The following is a 23,940-nucleotide window of genomic DNA, read 5'->3' as shown; positions in this document are numbered from 1 at the left end:
CCAGCACTTACACCCTTAGCCAAGATCCTCAGCATCTGGCCATAAAAACAACATTAAATTGATCAGCTAAAACGAAAATTAATAGCACAACAAGTGCATCTTTATTTCGAAAACAAATGAGTTTTCAAACAACTGTTGAAGGAAGTGACCGAAGTAGCTTGGCGAACAATAAGAGGAAGACCATTCCATAAGGTTGGAGCAGCATCAAACCCCATAATGCGAAGTAGAGACTCTGTGGGGACCTTACAGTAGACACTGTGATGATGAGCGAAAGACAACGAGGAGGTGTATACAAGGGTATAAGTTCAGGTTATAAGTTCAGAGATACATGCAAGAGCGAGATTGGTTTGAACACAATAATGGTCCTTGATCGGCAGCCAGTGGAGACCGCAAAGAATCGGGATGATGTGCTCATTTCTTGGAGACCGTGCCAAATGGCTTGGTGCAGGGTTCTGAATACATTTCAGTTAATAATCACATTTAAAATACCTTACTGTTGAAGACAACAAACGCGGTTGTTACATCCATAATTGCTTGCAGTTTAGATGTTTTGACGATAGCGATGTTTAATATGAGTTGCTCTCCTTTACTCCCCGAGTATCCTTGATGACATAAGTAGTTGTGATTCCATTCTGTACTTCTTTTCAGGAAACTATTCCCTTTATCTCCGTCTCTGAAAGGTCAAGTTTGAGGACCAGAAATTAAAATCTGCCATCAATTTTAAATGCACAATTTAAACTTCCAACAGCAACAAATTTGGCTTGATGGTTTAAAATGAAGGTTGCCTAGGTATTTTCCCAAAATCTTTCTAACCCAAAAGAAACTAAATACAATTCCAAAGACTTTTAACTCTAAATTGAGTGTCAAACAGCAGACATTTGTCCTTGAACAAATTGTAATAAGCAGCAAAAATTGACACTTATTCAACTTATGTTTAAAACAGTGGACACTATTGGTACCGGTAATTACTCAAAATAATGTTTAGCTTAAAATACTAGCTGCTGATAGTATTAAACAATGTGAGAATGGGCTCACTTTCTGAAGTAACGTACTTTTTGAGAAATTAAGTAATTTTCCACTTTGTGTGACAGAGGCTTGCACTCAAGGAATGACAGTGAATCGACATCGGCAACCAGTGGCATAGAACCAGAGGCCTGCCGTTCAAGAAACGACAGTGAGCAGACATCGGCAACCTGTGGCATACAACCATAGGCCTGCCGTTTAAGAAACGACAGTGAGCAGACATCAGCAACCTGTGGCGTAGAACCAGAGGCCTGCCATTCAAGAAATGACAGTGAGCAGACAGCGGCAACCTGTGGAATAGAAACAGAGGCAGCGCTCAAGAAATGACAGTGAGCCGATATCGCCAACCAGTGGCTAAGAACAAGAGGCCTGCCGTTCAAGAAATGACAGTGAGCCGATATCGCCAACCAGTGGCTAAGAACAAGAGGCCTGCCGTTCAAGAAATGACAGTGAGCAGACATTGGCAACCTGTGGCATAGAACCAGAGGCCTGCCGTTCAAGAAACGACAGTGAGCAGACATCAGCAACCTGTGGGATACAACCAGAGGCCTGCCGTTTAAGAAACGACAGTGAGCAGACATCAGCAACCTGTGGCGTAGAACCATAGGCCTGCCGTTCAAAAAACGACAGTGAGCAGACATTGGCAACCTGTTGCATACAACCATAGGCCTGCCGTTTAAGAAACGACAGTGAGCAGACATCAGCAACCTGTGGCGTAGAACCAGAGGCCTGCTGCTCAAGAAACGACAGTGAGCAGACATTGGCAACCTGTTGCATACAACCATAGGCCTGCCGTTTAAGAAACGACAGTGAGCAGACATCAGCAACCTGTGGCGTAGAACCAGAGGCCTGCTGCTCAAGAAACGACAGTGAGCAGACATTGGCAACCTGTGGCATACAACCATAGGCCTGCCGTTTAAGAAACGACAGTGAGCAGACATCAGCAACCTGTGGCGTCGAACCACAGGCCTGCCGTTCAAAAAACGACAGTGAGCAGACATTGGCAACCTGTTGCATACAACCATAGGCCTGCTGTTTAAAAAACGACAGTGAGCAGACATCAGCAACCTGTGGCGTAGAACCAGAGGCCTGCTGCTCAAGAAACGACAGTGAGCAGACAATGGCAACCTGTGGCATACAACCATAGGCCTGCCGTTTAAGAAACGACAGTGAGCAGACATCAGCAACCTGTGGCAAACAATCATAGGCCTGCCGTTTAAGAAACAACAGTGAGCAGACATCAGCAACCTGTGGCGTAGAACCATAGGCCTGCCGTTCAAAAAACGACAGTGAGCAGACATTGGCAACCTGTTGCATACAACCATAGGCCTGCCGTGTAAGAAACGACAGTGAGCAGACATCAGCAACCTGTGGCGTAGAACCAGAGGCCTGCTGCTCAAGAAACGACAGTGAGCAGACATTGGCAACCTGTGGCATACAACCATAGGCCTGCCGTTTAAGAAACGACAGTGAGCAGACATCAGCAACCTGTGGCGTAGAACCAGAGGCCTGCTGCTCAAGAAACGACAGTGAGCAGACATTGGCAACCTGTGGCATACAACCATAGGCCTGCCGTTTAAGAAACGACAGTGAGCAGACATCAGCAACCTGTGGCGTAGAACCATAGGCCTGACGTTAAAAAAACGACAGTGAGCAGACATTGGCAACCTGTGGCATACAACCATAGGCCTGCCGTTTAAGAAACGACAGTGAGCAGACATCAGCAACCTGTGACGTAGAACCATAGGCCTGCCGTTTAAGAAACGACAGTGAGCAGACATCGGCAACCTGTGGCATACAACCATAGGCCTGCTGTTTAAGAAACAACAGTGAGCAGACATCAGCAACCTGTGGCGTAGAACCATAGGCCTGCCGTTCAAAAAACGACAGTGAGCAGACATTGGCAACCTGTTGCATACAACCATAGGCCTGCCGTTTAAGAAACGACAGTGAGCAGACATAAGCAACCTGTGGCGTAGAACCAGAGGCCTGCCGTTCAAAAAACGACAGTGAGCAGACATTGGCAACCTGTTGCATACAACCATAGGCCTGCCATGTAAGAAACGACAGTGAGCAGACATCAGCAACCTGTGGCGTAGAACCAGAGGCCTGCTGCTCAAGAAACAACAGTGAGCAGACATTGGCAACCTGTGGCATACAACCATAGGCCTGCCGTTTAAGAAACGACAGTGAGCAGACATCAGCAACCTGTGGCGTAGAACCAGAGGCCTGCCGTTCAAGAAACGACAGTGAGCAGACATCGGCAACCTGTGGGATACAACCATAGGCCTGCCGTTTAAGAAACGACAGTGAGCAGACATCAGCAACCTGTGGCGTAGAACCATAGGTCTGCCATTCAAAAAACGACAGTGAGCAGACATCGGCAACCTGTGGCAAACAATCATAGGCCTGCCGTTTAAGAAACAACAGTGAGCAGACATCAGCAACCTGTGGCGTAGAACCATAGGCCTGCCGTTCAAAAAACGACAGTGAGCAGACATTGGCAACCTGTTGCATACAACCATAGGCCTGCCGTTTAAGAAACGACAGTGAGCAGACATCAGCAACCTGTGGCGTAGAACCAGAGGCCTGCTGCTCAAGAAACGACAGTGAGCAGACATTGGCAACCTGTGGCATACAACCATAGGCCTGCCGTTTAAGAAACGACAGTGAGCAGACATCAGCAACCTGTGGCGTAGAACCATAGGCCTGACGTTCAAAAAACGACAGTGAGCAGACATCGGCAACCTGTGGCATACAACCATAGGCCTGCCGTTTAAGAAACGACAGTGAGCAGACATCAGCAACCTGTGGCGTAGAACCAGAGGCCTGCCATTCAAGAAACGACAGTGAGCAGACAGCGGCAACCTGTGGCAAAGAACCATAGGCCTGCCGTTTAAGAAACGACAGTGAGCAGACATCAGCAACCTGTGGCATAGAACCAGAGGCCTGCCGTTCAAGAAGCGACAGTGAGCAGACATCGGCAACCTGTGGAATAGAAACAGAGGCAGCGCTCAAGAAATGACAGTGAGCCGATATCGCCAACCAGTGGCTAAGAACAAGAGGCCTGCCGTTCAAGAAACGACAGTGAGCAGACATTGGCAACCTGTGGCATAGAACCAGAGGCCTGCCGTTCAAAAAACGACAGTGAGCAGACATCAGCAACCTGTGGCATAGAACCATAGGTCTGCCGTTCAAAAAACGACAGTGAGCAGACATCGGCAACCTGTGGCATACAACCATAGGCCTGCTGTTTAAGAAACAACAGTGAGCAGACATCAGCAACCTGTGGCGTAGAACCATAGGCCTGCCGTTCAAAAAACGACAGTGAGCAGACATCAGCAACCTGTTGCATACAACCATAGGCCTGCCGTTTAAGAAACGACAGTGAGCAGACATCAGCAACCTGTGGCGTAGAACCAGAGGCCTGCCGTTCAAAAAAAGACAGTGAGCAGACATTGGCAACCTGTTGCATACAACCATAGGCCTGCCGTTTAAGAAACGACAGTGAGCAGACATCAGCAACCTGTGGCGTAGAACCAGAGGCCTGCTGCTCAAGAAACGACAGTGAGCAGACATTGGCAACCTGTGGCATACAACCATAGGCCTGCCGTTTAAGAAACGACAGTGAGCAGACATCAGCAACCTGTGGCGTAGAACCAGAGGCCTGCCGTTCAAGAAACGACAGTGAGCAGACATCGGCAACCTGTGGGATACAACCATAGGCCTGCCGTTTAAGAAACGACAGTGAGCAGACATCAGCAACCTGTGGCGTAGAACCATAGGTCTGCCATTCAAAAAACGACAGTGAGCAGACATTGGCAACCTGTGGCATACAACCATAGGCCTGCCGTTTAAGAAACGACAGTGAGCAGACATCAGCAACCTGTGGCATAGAACCATAGGCCTTACGTTGAAAAAACGACAGTGAGCAGACATCGGCAACCTGTGGCATACAACCATAGGCCTGCCGTTTAAGAAACGACAGTGAGCAGACATCAGCAACCTGTGGCGTAGAACCAGAGGCCTGCCATTCAAGAAACGACAGTGAGCAGACAGCGGCAACCTGTGGCAAAGAACCATAGGCCTGCCGTTTAAGAAACGACAGTGAGCAGACATCAGCAACCTGTGGCATAGAACCAGAGGCCTGCCGTTCAAGAAGCAACAGTGAGCAGACATCGGCAACCTGTGGAATAGAAACAGAGGCAGCGCTCAAGAAATGACAGTGAGCCGATATCGCCAACCAGTGGCTAAGAACAAGAGGCCTGCCGCTCCAGAAACGACAGTGAGCAGACATTGGCAACCTGTGGCATTGAACCAGAGGCCTGCCGTTCAAAAAACGACAGTGAGCAGACATTGGCAACCTGTTGCATACAACCATAGGCCTGCCGTTTAAGAAACGACAGTGAGCAGACATCAGCAACCTGTGGCGTAGAACCAGAGGCCTGCTGCTCAGGAAACGACAGTGAGCAGACATTGGCAACCTGTGGCATACAACCATAGGCCTGCCGTTTAAGAAACGACAGTGAGCAGACATCATTAACCTGTGGCGTAGAACCAGAGGCCTGCTGCTCAAGAAACGACAGTGAGCAGACATTGGCAACCTGTGGCATACAACCATAGGCCTGCAGTTTAAGAAACGACAGTGAGCAGACATCAGCAACCTGTGGCGTAGAACCATAGGCCTTACGTTCAAAAAACGACAGTGAGCAGACATCGGCAACCTGTGGCATACAACCATAGGCCTGCCGTTTAAGAAACGACAGTGAGCAGACATCAGCAACCTGTGGCGTAGAACCAGAGGCCTGCCATTCAAGAAACGACAGTGAGCAGACAGCGGCAACCTGTGGCAAAGAACCATAGGCCTGCCGTTTAAGAAACGACAGTGAGCAGACATCAGCAACCTGTGGCATAGAACCAGAGGCCTGCCGTTCAAGAAGCAACAGTGAGCAGACATCGGCAACCTGTGGAATAGAAACAGAGGCAGCGCTCAAGAAATGACAGTGAGCCGATATCGCCAACCAGTGGCTAAGAACAAGAGGCCTGCCGCTCCAGAAACGACAGTGAGCAGACATTGGCAACCTGTGGCATTGAACCAGAGGCCTGCCGTTCAAAAAACGACAGTGAGCAGACATTGGCAACCTGTTGCATACAACCATAGGCCTGCCGTTTAAGAAACGACAGTGAGCAGACATCAGCAACCTGTGGCGTAGAACCAGAGGCCTGCTGCTCAGGAAACGACAGTGAGCAGACATTGGCAACCTGTGGCATACAACCATAGGCCTGCCGTTTAAGAAACGACAGTGAGCAGACATCATTAACCTGTGGCGTAGAACCAGAGGCCTGCTGCTCAAGAAACGACAGTGAGCAGACATTGGCAACCTGTGGCATACAACCATAGGCCTGCAGTTTAAGAAACGACAGTGAGCAGACATCAGCAACCTGTGGCGTAGAACCATAGGCCTGACGTTCAAAAAACGACAGTGAGCAGACATCGGCAACCTGTGGCATACAACCATAGGCCTGCCGTTTAAGAAACGACAGTGAGCAGACATCAGCAACCTGTGGCGTAGAACCAGAGGCCTGCCATTCAAGAAACGACAGTGAGCAGACAGCGGCAACCTGTGGCAAAGAACCATAGGCCTGCCGTTTAAGAAACGACAGTGAGCAGACATCAGCAACCTGTGGCATGGAACCAGAGGCCTGCCGTTCAAGAAGCGACAGTGAGCAGACATCGACAACCTGTGGAATAGAAACAGAGGCAGCGCTCAAGAAATGACAGTGAGCCGATATCGCCAACCAGTGGCTAAGAACAAGAGGCCTGCCGCTCAAGAAACGACAGTGAGCAGACATTGGCAACCTGTGGCATTGAACCAGAGGCCTGCCGTTCAAGAAACGACAGTGAGCAGACATCGGCAACCTGTGGCATTGAACCAGAGGCCTGCCGTTCAAGAAACGACAGTGAGCAGACATCTGCATCCTGTGGCATACAACCATAGGCCTGCCGTTTAAGAAACGACAGTGAGCAGACATCAGCAACCTGTGGCGTAGAACCAGAGGCCTGCCCTTCAAGAAACGACAGTGAGCAGACAGCGGCAACCTGTGGCATACAACCATAGGCCTGCCGTTTAAGAAACGACAGTGAGCAGACATCAGCAACCTGTGGCATAGAACCAGAGGCCTGCCGTTCAAGAAACGACAGTGAGCAGACATCGGCAACCTGTGGCATACAACCATAAGCCTGCTGTTTAAGAAACGACAGTGAGCAGACATCAGCAACCAGTGGCTTAGAACCAGACGCCTGCACTCAAGAAACAACAGTGAGCAGACAGCGGCAACCTGTGGCATACAACCATAGGCCTGCCGTTTAAGAAACGACAGTGAGCAGACATCAGCAACCTGTGGCATAGAACCAGAGGCCTGCCGTTCAAGAAACGACAGTGAGCAGACATCGGCAACCTGTGGCATACAACCATAAGCCTGCTGTTTAAGAAACGACAGTGAGCAGACATCAGCAACCAGTGGTTTAGAACCAGACGCCTGCACTCAAGAAACAACAGTGAGCCGACATCAGTAACGAGTGGCTTAGAACCAGAGGCCTGCGCTCAAGAAACAATGGTGAGCCGACATTGGCAACTTGGTGGCTTAGAACCAGAGGCCTGCACTCAAGAAACAGTGGTGAGCAGACATCGGCAACCAGTGGCTTAGAACCAGAGGCCTGCGCTCAAGAAACAACAGTGAGCCGACATCGGCAACCAGGGGCTTAGAACCAGAGGCCTGCCATTCAAGAAACAATGGTGAGCCGACATTGGCAACCTCTGGCATAGAACCAAAAGCCCGAGCTCGAGAAACTACAGCAAGATGACATCAGCAACCAGTGGTATTTAACCAGAGGCCTGCTGTTCAAGAAATGACAGTGAACGAACATCGTCAACCTCTTGCATAGAACCAGAAGCCTGGGCTCCAAAAAACAACAGTGAACCAAAATGTGCATCCTGTGGCGATATCAGCAACACGTGGCATATAGGCCTGCCGTTCCAGAAATGACAGTGAACAAACATTGGCCGTCTCTGGCAAAGAACCAGAAGCATGCGCTTCAGAAACAAGAGTGAGCTGATATCAGCAACAGGGATGTGATTGCTTGCTTTAAAAAGCATAGAACCAAAGGCCTGTCGCTCAAGATATGATAGTGAGACATCGGAAACCAGTTGCATAGAACCAGAGGCCTGCCGTTCAAGAAACGACATTGAACGAACATTGGTAACCAGTGGTTTAGAACCAGAGGCCAGCGCTCAAGAAACAACAGTAACCTGTCATCAGCAACCAGTGGCTTAGAACCAAAGGTCTGCCGTTCAAGAAACGACAGTGAACGGATATCAGCGACCAGTGGCATAGAGCCGAAGAGGCCACACAATTTAAGTTGCAATTGCCATGCCAAGGGGCAATGAAAAGCTTTGGTGGCCTTGCGTTAATGGTTCTGCGAGAAACGTCGTAGTTGTGGTCAGATCTGTGAAGCCTAGAGGAGTCTCTGTTGATTCATCTGGCAACCACCAGCGTTGCAGGGGAAAGGTGGCAGGGGGATTTGGGGCACTGTTTAAAGAGCATCATGCATTCTACACATTCATTTGGTGTCAGGGGTAACTGATGAGTATACTTTTGTGCAATTACCTTCTGCTGGAGAGTGTAGCTCCTTCAACGTAGGCTGGTCTTGGACGTCTACTTGCTGATGTCTTCGGAGACGCAGAACATTTTCTGTATTACAACCAAAATGCCCAATTCATAACATTGAGTGTTTAAAAACATATCATTAAAACAATGCTAGAGATATGTATAGTCTGATAGATAACAAGGACGGAAGTGACTTCACTTTAAGACTAACTAGTTACACAAAAAAAAACTGCAAAGCTTCAAGGCAACAACTAAATTGAAGTAGTTTTTGTTACCAAAGCTCATGACTTGTGTTCATGTAGTTAAAAGAAAGGTACACAGTTGGTAATTACTCAAAACAATTAACTTAAAAACTGACTTGGTAACAAGCATTGGAGAGCTGTTGATAGTGTTAAACATTGTGGGAAACGACTCCCTCTGAAGTAACATAGTTTTTGAGAAAGAGGTAATCTCACTAAAATAATAAAAGACTTCTAGCTAGAATTCTTTTGTTCTTATCTGAAATGAAAGCACACAAATTCGTCCAACAAGGGTTTTTTTTTTCTTTCATCATTGTCTCGCAACTTCGGTGACCAATTGAGCTCAAATTTTCACAGGCTTGCTATTTTATGGTAATGATGGGACACACCAAGTGAGAAGACTGGTCTTTAAAGGTTCCAAAGGTGTACCTTCCCTTTAAGTAAGTCTTACAGTGCTACCACTACCTTCACTGTTTCTCATGAAAACATTCAGTTTGATAATTTGAATTTCCCTCAAACTTTTTTCTTTTTTTCTCAATCAAACTTAAATAAAGACAAAACACGCATTTGAAGCAGCAACAAAATTATCGAAGGAACCCATGAACAGGAATACTGTGATTGTTGCAATCAAAACACACAAGAGTTACTTGAGGGGGAGGGGTCTCAATTGCTTGAAACAGTTCACGAAGATAAGTGCTGGTAGGAACTCTATTATCAGAAGTCCTCTTTGAGAATAAAATCTTATTTTGCAAATTGCAATAATAAGAACCAAATACTGAGACTGTGTCTTGCTGTTTGGGTTTAACATGTTTTAGGAGTTTCCCAAAATCATTTAACCCAGAAATAAAATCACTACCGAACCTGTCAACCCTAATAGGTTTTGCCCAACAAAATACAAATATCTTTGAATGAATTGTAACGATACAAGAAATGACTAAAAAGAGCAATAGCATGCATTCTGCACATTAATTTTATTACAAACCAAGAGTATACTTGTTGTGAACTTACCTTTTGCTGGGTAGTGTAGCTTCTGCATTATAGGCTGGTCTTAGACATCTCTTTGTTGATGGGTAGATGTCTTTGAGCTCCTGCATCATCGGCTGGTCTTGACATCTCTATGTTGATAGGTAGATGTCTTTGAGCTCCTGCATCATAGGCTGGTCTAAGACATCTCTTTGGTGACGGGTAGAAGTCTTTGAGATCCTGCATCATAGGCTGGTCTTAGACATCTCTTTATTGACGGGTCTTTGAGCTCCTGCATCATAGGTTGGTCTTTGACATCTCTTTGTTGACGGGTAGATGTCTTTGAGCTCCTGCATCATAGGCTGGTCTTAGACATCTCTTTATTGACGGGTCTTTGAGCTCCTGCATCATAGGTTGGTCTTTGACATCTCTTTGTTGACGGGTAGATGTCTTTGAGATCCTGCATCATAGGCTGGTCTCAGACATCTCTTTATTGACGGGTCTTTGAGCTCCTGCATCATAGGTTGGTCTTTGACATCTCTTCGTTGACGGGTAGATGTCTTTGAGATCCTGCATCATAGGCTGGTCTAAGACATCTCTTTGTTGACGGGTCTTTGAGCTCCTGCATCATAGGTTGGTCTTTGACATCTCTTTGTTGATGGGTAGATGTCTTTGACTGACTGCAACACAACAACAACAAAATGCCTATTTTAAACATTGCCCATTATTAAAGCAATTAGTTTCAATTGATTGCTTTTCTTTGATTTGATTTCTATATCTTCAAGTACAAAACATTTATCACAGACTTACATACAACTTACACGGTCTATTGATGATGATAGTAGAAAACATCCCTTGAAATATTTCTGTCTGAAATGTCAAACTTGATGAGAAATAAATGAAACTATTTCCCGGTTTGGAGTTTATCACTCAGTGAGCGTTTTTTTCATTGTTAGTTTTTGCATCGATGTCATGCAAAATGTGTAATCGTTTTTTCACTATTTTCTCGTGAGCCAGATGGCCGATCGATATCAAACTGTCAGTTTATGTTTATGGTGGATAACATAAAGTGCTTACACTGCCAGCAACTGATTTGTTAGCAAAAACCAATTCTAATTTTACTATTACAAGTTTTGTAAAACTTTTCAACCTACAAGGAGTGACAAAGACCAACATTGTGAGCAGCCAAAACAAACTGTTTGAAGGAGGTCATGCATATTGGGATCATTTTGATTGTCAAAATAATCACAAGGAATATTTGGTGATGTAAGTGCCTGAAACATTTCACTTAAGGTTGGGTACTGGTTAGCGCTTTGTCAGTGAACTCTCAGAATGAAACTGATCTAGAAAATGACGAACCTTCACCAAATGCTATTTAGTTTGTCTTGATACTCGTGTTTAAACCCATTGGACCATTTCGGTAAACACTTTTGTCCAAGGCCCACACTTCGTGAATCACAACTTCTATATATCAAATAACAAACCTGTGAAAATTAAGGCTCAATCGGTCATCGGAGTCTGGAGAAAATAACGGGAAAACCCACCCGTGTATCCGCGCGTTTCGCCGTGTCATGACATGTGTTTAAAATAACTCCATAATTCTCGCTAACGAGAATTTATATTGTTTTACTGTTTTCTCAAAAAGTAAAGCATTTCATGGAATAATATTTCAAGGGAAGTCTTTCACCACTACCTTCTGTAAACCCTGTAAGTTATTTGTAAATCTGTGATTTTTTTTTTTTTTCTGTACCGAAAGGGTCCAATGGCTTTAAAGGCAGTGGACACTCTTCGTAATTACTCAAAATAATTATTATCACAAAACCTTTCTTGATTACAAGTAATGGGGAGAGGTTGATAGTATAAAACATTGTGAGAAACAGCTCCTCCTTCGAGAAAGAAGTAATTTTCCATGAATTTGATTTCGAGACCTCAGATTTAGAATTTGAGGTCTTGAAATCAATATCTGAAAGCACACAACTTCGTGTGACCATGGTGCGACAAGGGTGTTTTTTTCTTTCATTAATATCTCGCAACTTCGACGACCGATTGAGCTCAAATTTTCACAGGTTTATTTTATGCATATGTTGAGATACACCATGTGAGAAGACTGATCTTTGACAATTACCAATAGTGTCCAGTGTCTCTTAACACTGGAGCATGCTGATAGATTCTTTAAAACATACAGACATCACAGCATCAGTTGCTTAAGCGTTCAATTGCGATTTTAATAATAATAATAATAAAGACTCGTAAAGGGCTCATAACCACCCTGTTCAATGCGCAGAATCTCTGTTTTGCTGTATTAAAAAAAAACATTCCTCTGTGCAAAAATGTATATTGACACATACTTGTTTAGTGTTTTCATCCATGCTATTTTAAGCAAGATAAGACGCTTTGACATATTCAAACAGAACAGTACACGCTATTTTATAACGACATGTAACGACATGTGAAAAAAGATACTTTGCCTCGTTCTGGTCCTTGACGAGTGTCCACTTACACACATGCACCATCTGCAAAGAATCATACAACATTTGAACAGTAAAGACTAAAAAAAAATAAAAAATTTAATGGACAAATTTAGAGGCCCCCCCCCCCTCCCCCAGTGGTGAGTCTAACGTCCGTCGATGTCGGTTTTTTCCCATAACCGATATATCGAAAATTTAATATCGAGTATACTCGATATATCGAGTATTTCCCGCGCGCAAGATGGAAGCCTAAAAACAGCACTTGGTATACTCATGGAGGTAGAAATATATGTACCATAGACTGACAGTTTAATAGGGTTACATTTCAACCTGTTTTTGTCTGATCCCCCGAACTCTTTTGTAGTCCAAACAATTTCAGATTGCGTAGTCCCGCCCCGATTATTTCTGGTTTTACAACAAAGTATGATCGCCGCTACCGCTGGCTTGGCCAATTGGTGAACGCTCACCACAATTCTCGATTCTTGATTGGCCATGATTGGCTGTCTCAAAATGACACAGAGCCTTTGTGAGTTGCGTGTCTCGCCGACATTAAGGTGTCAGTTGCCGATGCATTGACGTAGAAGTGTCAATCAAGTTGTCCGACGGGCGCGCGGACTACCTTTACGGTTGAAAAAATCACTAGAAAGTCCCGCAAAACACAGACCTACCACGCAGCATGCAGTCACATAGTATCCAATAAAGGCTCGTAGTCCTTTTACTTTGCAAAGGCAAGAAACATTGAATGCTAGAACGCCCTCTATTGTCGAAATAACGCAGTGCATCACGCGATACCGCCTTGTCCAAAGACTGCATGTGTCTGCGCATGCTTGGGCAAACGGGTTTTCCCCCCGAATTGCAATAACCATACACGCTGGTGTGCACGCTTAAACTGTACAACAGCATAGTCTTCGCTGGTACGCACGCAATAGCCGCCGACAGCGTGGTCTGCGAAGCATATAGTTCCTCGCAAATGTTAGCTTGTTTACCGAAAACAACACAACGTGTAGGCTTTATTTGACCAAAATGACGCCATTACGATACCTTGGATTGATAGAAAGATTATTTTACTGTATAACGTAAGATTGTTTTCTTCCGTGTTTTGTTTTGTCTTGTTGATTCGGGGAAGTTTTTGCGGGGTATTTTTGCAAAGTCAATAATTAGGGCCACTGATTTTCCGTTTCAGAAAAGTGCAAATTCCGTTTGGCAAAAACATGAATTCCGTTTCAGGCACAAAAAATTCCGTTTCATGTTTTTTTAATTAGATAAAAGGTTGTTTAATACCCAGGGACACACTTATACAAATTTATTTGAGATAAGTTGCACTGTTGACTTCGTAAAATGTTCATTTGAACTGACAAATTTAAAAAAAATACTTTTTTTTATAATTGTGGATTATTTTGTATACTGCTGTTCTAAAAAGGTTGCACTGTGACTGCAGTATCAATGCACATGATGTGATAGACTTGATTCCAAGTCTAAAACTGCAGTTGATCCTCTGCATCAGCCACATTGTAGGCTAATGACAGGAGTGTATCCACAAGAGGGCGCTGTTTCAGCATGATCAAAGACTTGGGAACAAGTCTATGGACGTGACCATTCTCCATCCACAAACAAAATGTCAGCCATTTTGTTTTCGCTTTGGCGACAGAATGTTGACAGTTTACGGTTTTATTTTAGACCTTTCCGAGATGAAAAAACATTGTATGTGTTCTTATAGATCATAGGTAAGCTAGTTTGTGTATTATTGTTGGTAAAAGAGAGGGAGAAAATGCAATTTGGGTGAACAAAAAATGTTTAAAACGTGCCGCGAATAATGCCCTTCGCTTAACCATGTTAACAACGTGTGTACATCATGTGTGTAAACATTGAGGATGGTGTGAAGTAGAACAGAATGATCCACGGTTACGATCTCGTACTTTTTAATGGTCTGATTTCTGATGCCTTTTTAGTTTAACAAAAAGAATCTTAATAAAGAATGCAATTTCAATAGTTTTGGCGTCAAGAAAAAAAAAAAAAAAAAAAAAAAATCAAATTTTCTGAAATCCCGTTTTCCGTTTCAAAGGGCGGATTCCGCGAATTCCGTCCGTTTTCCGCGATCGCGGAAAATCAGTGGCCCTAAATAATGCTGTGATGAAGACGCATTGATTTTGACCACATGCACAATGGGAAGTTGCATCTTAAACAGCCGATAGGCTAGGGCAGCAGCAGCGGTTTCTTTTGAGGTTTTACCTTGCGCTCGCCGCGGGGTCGTGAACTTCAGCGGCGGGCCGGCGGCTGATGGCGAAAACACAAAGAACATGCAGACATACTTGGTTGTAATACGTATTTTATTTAATAGGGCAACTCAAAATGATGAAACTACATAACGACGATGGCTTTTCTAATACTCAAACACAGATTTCTTTTAAATAATCGGACAGTCCCACTCTTTTGGTATTTTCGATATCATTTAGGAACATCGAAATTTTCAAAACATCGAAATTTTCGATATATATCGAAAATCCGATATTACGATTTCGATTTAAACAAAATATCGAGTTTTTGAGTATTTTCGATATATCGACGGACGTTAGGTGAGTCATTGGTTTCATAAAAGTAACAGGCATGCAAATTCTTAGTTATATTGAAATTATTACATTATGGTCACCCCTGGAGAACTTTTGAGTTTTTTCAGCACTAGAGAAGGAAAAATAACATCTGATTTTCTTCATCAGACAGACATAAAGTCTGAATTCAGATAAAGTCTAAAATTGATTCAGGAATATGAAGACAAAATCAAGGACATTTAATCTTCTAGTGTGAAACAAAATGTTCATGTGTTCTGGCTGAGCAGTCTATGACTAGTGCATCAAAGTCTTATTTTTTGATAAAGTTATCAACTTTTGTTTTTGTTTTGTATCTTCAGGCCTCTCATAATTTGATTCCTGTGACTTGCCTTCAGTCAGATCTAGAAATTTGTAAAATAGGTTTTGTAGATAACTGTCCAGCCACCCATCTCTCTGGTACATCAGACTCAGGATCACAGGTGGTTTATAGTACCCTCCAAACAGAACATGTTTTTAATGATAAGTAAAAAAATTTATATACGTTTTTAACCGTGTCATCCTCAGTATGAAATTGTGTATGTTTTGATACCAACCTTCCGGACAAGTGAACAAAAAAGTGACTTGTTGGTCTAGTGGTTAAGACTAAAAGTATATACCCAATTTCATAGCTTAGCTTACTGCGGATTCCACGCTTACTGCCATCATTCTCCGCTCAGGGTAAGTGCCAATTTGCAGTATAGCTGTGCATACCTATAGTGAAACATGCTAAGTGGCATGGTGTGAACACGCAACAACTCATTGCTACAGCGCTTACATAAAGTACGCAGAGCCTTGAAATTGGGTTAGACCTACGCTAAAACACAAGTCAATTGGGTGTTTGGTGCAACAAAGCATAAAATCAAATAACATAGCAAGCTAGTCTCTAGACAGTTATACCTTAGTACATATAAAGTCCACATCAACACTAAACTAAAAACAAACATAATTATACCTTCCCTTCAAAAAGTGATTCCCTTTTTGACAAGAATGTTTAGACTAGTCATCACATCTTGTTCTCTTCAGGGTACAATTTCACATCTCTGTTTACCGCCGAATTATGTGCTTACAATCACAATTAGTGTCAAATTTCTGTGCTAGCTGTGTAAACAAAGTAGAATGCCTAGCAAGGTAGCATACACACACACGCACAAGCCAAAATTTCCAGCTATTCTGTTAAGAAATACGCTTGACGTAAGCACAGCTTACTGCTTCCACAAGTGCGATTCTTTGCTTACGGTAAGCAGATGCTATGAAATTGAGCTCTGTATGAGTGTCTTTTAGATGGTGCTTGACATAATGTGTACGTACACAGCTACACACACAATCATGTAAGGACTTCTGGAACTTGAGTAGCTTCACATTCACACTCTGCAGAGCAAGCATTGATGCCTTTTTTATGCTTAAATCTCACATTCAGTTGTGTACACCAGACTCTTGCATGTGTCTCAGTTTACAGTAGTCTCTCATGCCATTTCCATCACACTGCTCATCTTAAAGTCCGTCTAATTTTAGCTCCCTTCCATGCACATTTAACAGATGGGTTTAAATGACTCATGGAATTCAGGGTTTCATCAGGTTGTTTTAAGCGCTCTTTCAAGCTCTGTCTTGGACGTCAAGCCTAGCCTAGCATAACATCACATGCTGGTTGCTCATCATTGCAAAGCGACTCATTGCATCTTTCCTCGGATATGATCTGCAGGATTTGTGGCTGTTTTCCTTTCTGGAGGGTGACGGTGTTCATACATGTTGTCATTAGAAAGTCCTTCAGATCTCATCCAAGTCGGAACAGTTGGACTTCACCACTCTGGTGGGATGACAGTGTAATCATCAACTCCATCCATCCCTTGCATCACTCTCAGCATTATCAGTGTAGTAAATGTGAACACACCTCAGCATAGCTGGATCACTACCAGTCCTATATCATCTCCACTCTGGTTGGATGACATCAGTGGCTTAGGTTCACCTCCAGGTGAATGCTTGAATACACCTCAGCATAGCTGGATCACTACCAGTCCTATATCATCTCCACTCTGGTTGGATGACACCAGTGGCTTAGGTTCACTCCAGGTGAATGCTTGAATACACCTCAGCATAGCTGGATCACTACCAGTCCTATATCATCTCCACTCTGGTTGGATGACATCAGTGGCTTAGGTTCACTCCAGGTGAATGCTTGAACACACCTCAGCATTGCTGGATCACTACCAGTCCTACACCATTTCCACACTTTCATCAGATGCAGTTAGCAGCTAAGAGATTTTGACCCCTCAATGTACAGTCAAACACCAAAACTAAATTTAATGTAGTGCTACATTTATTTCCAAATTGACCACTGCAGTCGGCCTACACATAAATTACCAGGCAAGCACAGAAAGCAACATCTGCATCTTACTTGTGTACAAAGAAATTAATAACATGGCACATTATTTACTTTAAAAACATCTGATGTTACCTTCCTTTCCAGACAATTCTTTTGGCAAACAAACAGAAATTCAAATCATCATGCACACTGGAAATTTGGTCTTCTACACTGCTACATGTATACTACACGCCATGTAGTGTTGTGCGACTAGTGAAATTTTAGAAGTGACGAATTGCACCTCAACTAAATCATGACTACGAGCACTAGATATAGTCGTGCCTAATTGTTTAATTCCCAAGATGTATTGCAGCATAATCAGGCATGTGAAAGATGTGCAGAAACTTTTTTTGAGCGTGTCATGGAGAAAACAAAAGCAGTAAACTTGTCTGGATTTTGGGCCAGCGCCATGAGTCTACATGTATATTAGCCTACTGCAGCATAAACAAAGCATACACAAAACAAATTAACAGAAACATAGGCCACAATTCTTGTTCACCCCCATTTTCAAGATGTTTTTGTTGCATTCTTTGGACAGGTGGATCCTCGATGACTGCCATATTAATTTAGTTTCCTTCATGTCGTGTAAACGTATCTGGCGCATGAACAAGACAAATAAATAGAGATCAAATGCAAACACACGGACTTCAAGTGATTGAAGACCATGTGTCTCCCTTCGTCTTGCCTCAAATGAGGGTGTTGGCTTTTAAAAACAGTTTTTGGTCTTGGTGGAACGAGACAATGACAAGTAACAAGAAATGCATAGCATTTTACTGGGTCTAGCCCCCGACTCATGTGTCAAAACAATGTTACAAATAAATGTAAACGCCAAAATATATCTTTGTTTTTAGGCAACCTCTTTCCTGATAAATAACATCAAAAAGAGGTTAAAATTAAAGCTTTCTAAGAAAATGTGCCTTTGTATGTTCAAACTTCTTTTTCTCATTTTCATTCTTTCGTAGTTTCTACTTTTACAACTTTTGAACCAAACAAAGTATAAGTATCAATATGATATGGGGTTTTAACAGTATTAAAGCATGATGCTCTTTTCAAATGTATAGAAAAAGTAAATAACCTCAGTCGACAAAAGACTCATTTTGCTTGATCTCATCACATTGTGGCATTACGACAAACATTCCCATCCAGTTGGACAGAATACACATCACAATAGTGAAAATGAATTGATCAAGGTGGCCGAGTGGTTAAGAGCACCGAACTCAAGCTCTGATGCTTCTGTTCAGCAGAGTGTGGGTTCGAATCCTGGTCAGGACACTTGTGTCCCTGAGCAAGACACTTAACTATAATTGTTTCTCTCCACCCAGGGGTAAATGGGAACCTGTGAGGGCAGAGATGGTTCTGGTTAAGTTTGGGTGATATCGATTTATTTTATTCACGATATATCGCCAACATAATATCGCGATATTCGATATAATCGCGATTAATTAAATTTGACATCATCAGTCTTCAAACTCCAAGTGAAAGTTGTAGAAGAGACAGTCACAGCATAAGAGAGGTGTTCTAATGACCTATTCTTCTGGTTTTACTCCAAACCTATGGGGTGCAAGATAACGTCCGTCGATGTCGGTTTTTTCCCATAACCGATATATCGAAAATTTAATATCGAGTATACTCGATATATCGAGTATTTCCCGCGCGCAAGATGGAAGCCTAAAAACAACACTTGGTATACTCATGGAGGTAGAAATATATATGCCATAGACTGACATTTTAATAGGGTTACATTTCAACCTGTTTTTGTCTGATCCCCCGAACTTGTTTGTAGTCCAAACAATTTCAGATTGCGTAGTCCCGCCTCGATTATTTCTGGTTTTACAACAAAGTATGATCGCCGCTACCGCTGGCTTGGCCAATGGTGAACGCTCACCACAATTCTCGATTCGTGATTGGCCATGATTGGCCGTCTCAAAATGACACAGAGCCTTTGTGAGTTGCGTGACTCGCCGACATTAAGGTGTCAGTTGCCGATGCATTGACGTAGAAGTGTCAATCAAGTTGTCCGACGGGCGCGCAGACTACCTTTACGGTTGAAAATGGTTGAGATAATCATAAAAAAAAAATCACTAGAAAGTCCCGTAAAACACAGACCTACCACTCAGCGATCACAATATACAACGCACGTAGCATGCAGTCACATAGTCTCCAATAAAGGGTCGTAGTCTTTTTACTTTGCATTCTATAACAAAGGCAAGAAACATTGAATGCTAGAACGCCCTCTATTGTCGAAATAACTCAGCGCATCACGCGATACCGCCTTGACCAAAGACTGCATGTGTCTGCGCATGCTTGGGCAAACGGGTTTCCCCCCCGAATTGCAATAACAATACACGCTGGTGTACACGCTTAAACCGTACAACAGCATAGTCTTCGCTGGTACGCACGCAATAGCCGCCGACAGCGTGGTCTGCGAAGCATATAGTTCCTCGGAAATGTTAGCTTGTTTACCGAAAACAACAAAACGTGTAGGCTTTATTTGACCAAAATGACGCCATTACGATACCTTGGATTGATAGAAATATTATTTTACTGTATAACGTAAGATTGTTTTCTTCCTTGTTTTGTTTTGTCTTGTTGATTCGGGGAAGTTTTTGCGGGGTATTTTTGCAAAGTCAATAATGCTGTGATGAAGACGCATTGATTTTGATCACATGCACAATGAGAAGTTGCAGCCGATAGGCTAGGGCAGCAGCGGCGGTTTCTTTTGAGGTTTTACCGTGCGCTTGCTGCGGGGTCGTGAACTTCTGCGGCGGGCCGGCGGCTGATGGCGAAAACACAAAGAACATGCAGACATACTTGGTTGTAAAACGTATTTTATTTAATAGGGCAACTCAAAATGATGAAACTACATAACGACGACGGCTTTTCTAATACTCAAACACAGATTTCTTTTAAATAATCGGACACTCTTTTGGTATTTTCGATATCATTTAGGAACATCGAAATTTTCAAAACATCGAAATTTTTATATATATCGAAAATCCGATATTACGATATGATTATAAAAGTGACATCGGCGATTTCGATGTAAAAAAAATATCGAGTTTTTGAGTATTTTCGATATATCGACATTTCGATTCAAACCAAATCCATCCGATATCGAAATCGTTTCCAAATTAATATCGCGATATTCGATAATATCATGATATCGCCCAAGCTTAGTTCTTGTGATTGGTTTAGCCGAGTAGCGCATATATTGCAAATAGGCTGTATACTCCCCAGGGAGCTGAGATGGTTAAGGAATCATTTTAGGCCCAGTGACCAGGGGTAATAATATCGGAAGCGCTTTTAGACACCCCTCGGGCAAGAAAAGCGCTATATAAAAACGGTCTATTATTATTATTAAAATCTGGCAAATTTATTTCCTTTACACACTACAGGAAGTATCCATAAACCATTAGTGTACAATCCAACAAAGTTAGGGGATTTTGGTGAGAAAGACTCTTTTCTTCAAGGCCATTCACAACAAAACACATCACAAACAAATACAGAATAAATACCAATTGAGGCTAATGCTTTACTTTTGTTTACAAATTTATTTCGTATGAAAAGGGGGTGTACATAATTATAATGTTTGAGGGTAAAATTATCTTTGCTTTTTGGATAATTCATTTATGAACACTTCACAAGGTATATTCAATGTTTAATTGCATTGAGACATGAATAAGTTTGCAGTGCCCAATTTCATAAAGCTGTTCAGCAGAAAATTCTGCTTAGCACTTTTATTGGCTGAGCAAGAAACGATAGGAGTACCAGTTGCAACAAATGGTAGCATTGTTCCTGCTGGTATGCTATTTTTGCTTTGCAATTTTGTTGTTGTGTTAAGCAAATGTTTGTGCTTGCCAGCTTAATAAATTGAACCCTGGTTTGGTAATAGGTAATAATAGCCAACATTAAATCTTAATTTTCATGCATCTCTGCAGTTGAATTGCCTCAAAGTTGGTTGTAAAATAAAAATGCACTGAGTGACAAGTCCAAAACTGTGAGCCTACAAACAGAAGAAAGTTTTTTATATTGACTCACCTGGGCAACTTGAGGTTGTAGCTGTAACACGCTGTTCCTTGCCTATGTGCTTACATGCTTCACACTGGAGGGACACATCTTTTAGTGGTAACAAGCCTCTTTAATCAAAGTTGGTTGACACTGCATAAAACAAGCCGAGAAGATAACATGATGCTGCATGGGCCCACAATTATAACAAAAAAATTATGTAGAATTTCAACTGTGTTTTTAGGACATAGGTGACCTGTTGAAACTTTGCTAAAATTTGTTACCGTTTTTGGAAGAAGGAAAAACAAAGCATACAAATAACACCCCAAGATTTGTATTATCACCAATTTTTCTATGATCAAGGTTGTAGTCATAGTACATTGTAAATTAACAGGGTTGTCCACAGTTTTTGCTGAGCAGGTGAACAAAATTCAAGTGGCCGGTTTGAATACTTCTTTTAAATTGGGGTCGCGTAGCGCGATGCCATTATGCATGGGGTCCTGGGCCCGCTGTAGGGCCCTGGGAAAACTTTATGTCAGAGATACTCTCTGGTGCCATTTCAGAGACATTTCTTGGACCCTTTAAATTCATCTGAAATTATTTAAAAGTAATAGAAATAATGCAGTAAAACTTGTCCACAAAATATTGTTGGGCCCCAGTGCTGTGATACATACTATAAAGTGAAGGGGTAATTTTTGGGAAATGTTTATTGAGGAAATCAAGACCAGTTTTGTAATTTAACAACGCTTATTTCCCATCTGTTTTCCATTCGATCTAGAATTATTCGGTCATAAAGCTGATATTTGGTATTTTGGTATTTATTTTAAACAAATTAATTAGTTTAATAAAATTGATTAATCATTATCTCACAAATTTGACGACCTATCGAGCTCAAATTTTCACAGGTTTCTTATTTTATGCACATGTTGAGATACACCAAGTGAGAAGACTGGCCTTTGGCAATAACCAAGTGTCCAGTGTCTTTAAATAAATAACAAACCTGTGAAAATTTTAGGTCAATTAGTCGTCAAAGTTGCGAGATAAGAATGAAAGAAAAAACACCCTTGTCACACGAAGTTGTGTGCTTTCAGATGCTTGCTTTCGAGACTTCAAAATCTAATTCTGAGGTCTCGAAATCAAATTTGTGAAAAATTACTTCTTTCTTGTCAACTACTTCAGAGGCAGCCGTTTCTCACAATGTTTTATACTATAGTATAAACAGCTCCCCATTACTCGTTACCAAGTAAAGTTTTTTGATAATTTGGATAACTTTCCGTATGGCGCCACCACTTTTTCATTGATTTTTACAAAAAGGGATATCTCATTGAGGTAAATTAGATACTATATTGTTTGATATCGAATGAAAAAGTGGTGGCGCCATACGGAAACTTTTCCGATAATTTTTATTTCGAGTAATTACCAATAGTATAATTAGTGTCCACTGCCCTAAGTGTCTTGCTTAAAATCAGATACTTTAGCATTGCTTCATATTGAATAAAAAAAATGGTGGCGTGATACCGAAACTTTTCCAAAAAACGGATAACTTTCTGTATGGCGCCACCACTTTTTCACACTTTTTTACAAAAAGGGATATCTCATTGAGGTAAATTAGATACTATATTATTTCAGGAAAAGTTTCCGTATGGCGCCACCACTTTTTCATTCGATATGAAATAATATAGTATCTAATTTACCTCAATAATGAGATATCCCTTTTTGTGAAAATGAGTGAAAAGGTGGTGGCGCCATACGGAAAGTTATCCTTATTTCATATCGAATGAAAAAGTGGTGGTGCCATACGGAAACTTTTCCCAAAAAACATCCAAGTTACCATCCAAAATAGTACACACGTGTGATGACTGGTCACTGGTGAGTGTGCAGTTTGACTGTGGTCATTTTGCTTATTGCTTAGCAGAAAACAGTTAAATTAAAAACAACTATTTTTTATTTAAACAGTTCTAATGAAATAAATTGGGCCCTGATTACATTACACATGTTCAAAGAGCATTACAAATTTGGAAATATTTCTGTTAAAATAAAAGTCTTTCGGTCGACACCGGACTTGCAGTTGCAGTGTACCACTTAAAAAAAAAATTCGCTGGCGAAACAAAAAACCCGACATCAATATTTTTGTAATCTTTTCAGAAAAAGCTATGCCAGAGAACCGGTTTATTTGAAGAGAAGTAGCACCAACATATATTAATTGTTATTCTGCATTGCACATGAAAGAAAAACTGTCATAAAATGAAGAAAATAATGGAATTTTACCTTGCCTACTGTTCATGCTTTTCTATCACATGCTTTTTGCCTCGTAGAAAACCCCCTTGCTTTGTGCGCGCGCACGTTTTAAAACCCAGCTTGCCTGAACATCGAGGCCAGCGGATATAAAAACAGGGGACCAGTCTCAACCTCTTGCCCATGGTTTACTTTACTTCAAATCACGTTTCCAGTAGTGAGAGAGCGATCAACTACTTACTGCACTACACACTCTTGAGACGAGGTTAGATTTTAGCAGTTTGGTGATTTGACAATTCATCATTCATTGCCGAAGTATTAAACGAATCGATTCTTGTTGAGAATCGATTCCAACTCCATGCAACTTTTGCCTATGAATTAGCGTTACATTTGCA

At 42.3% G+C, this 23,940-nt stretch overlaps 1 protein-coding gene and 1 long non-coding RNA gene across 2 annotated transcripts; both read right to left on the bottom strand.

Annotated features, from left to right (window-relative positions):
* Positions 1-152: 152 nt before the first annotated feature.
* LOC117291628 lies at positions 153-10,746 on the bottom strand. The gene is made up of 4 exons (XM_033773466.1): positions 10,715-10,746; positions 9,939-10,573; positions 8,692-8,775; positions 153-673 (listed from the first exon to the last, which is right to left on the bottom strand). Exons 2-4 carry the CDS (start codon positions 10,025-10,027, stop codon positions 481-483), a joined length of 366 nt encoding a protein of 121 aa, XP_033629357.1. The 5' UTR covers positions 10,028-10,573; positions 10,715-10,746; the 3' UTR covers positions 153-480.
* A 1,612-nt stretch (positions 10,747-12,358) lies between these two features.
* On the bottom strand, positions 12,359-23,630 carry LOC117291636. The gene is made up of 3 exons (XR_004519181.1): positions 23,579-23,630; positions 21,344-21,463; positions 12,359-12,406 (listed from the first exon to the last, which is right to left on the bottom strand). It is a non-coding gene; the product is annotated as an uncharacterized LOC117291636 (long non-coding RNA).
* Positions 23,631-23,940: the final 310 nt, after the last annotated feature.

This window comes from Asterias rubens, chromosome 1, assembly GCF_902459465.1.
Source record: "Asterias rubens chromosome 1, eAstRub1.3, whole genome shotgun sequence".
Lineage (NCBI taxonomy): Eukaryota > Metazoa > Echinodermata > Asteroidea > Forcipulatida > Asteriidae > Asterias > Asterias rubens.
The sequence above is the reverse complement of the archived record's forward strand: the minus strand, read 5'-3'. Positions and strand labels throughout refer to the sequence as shown.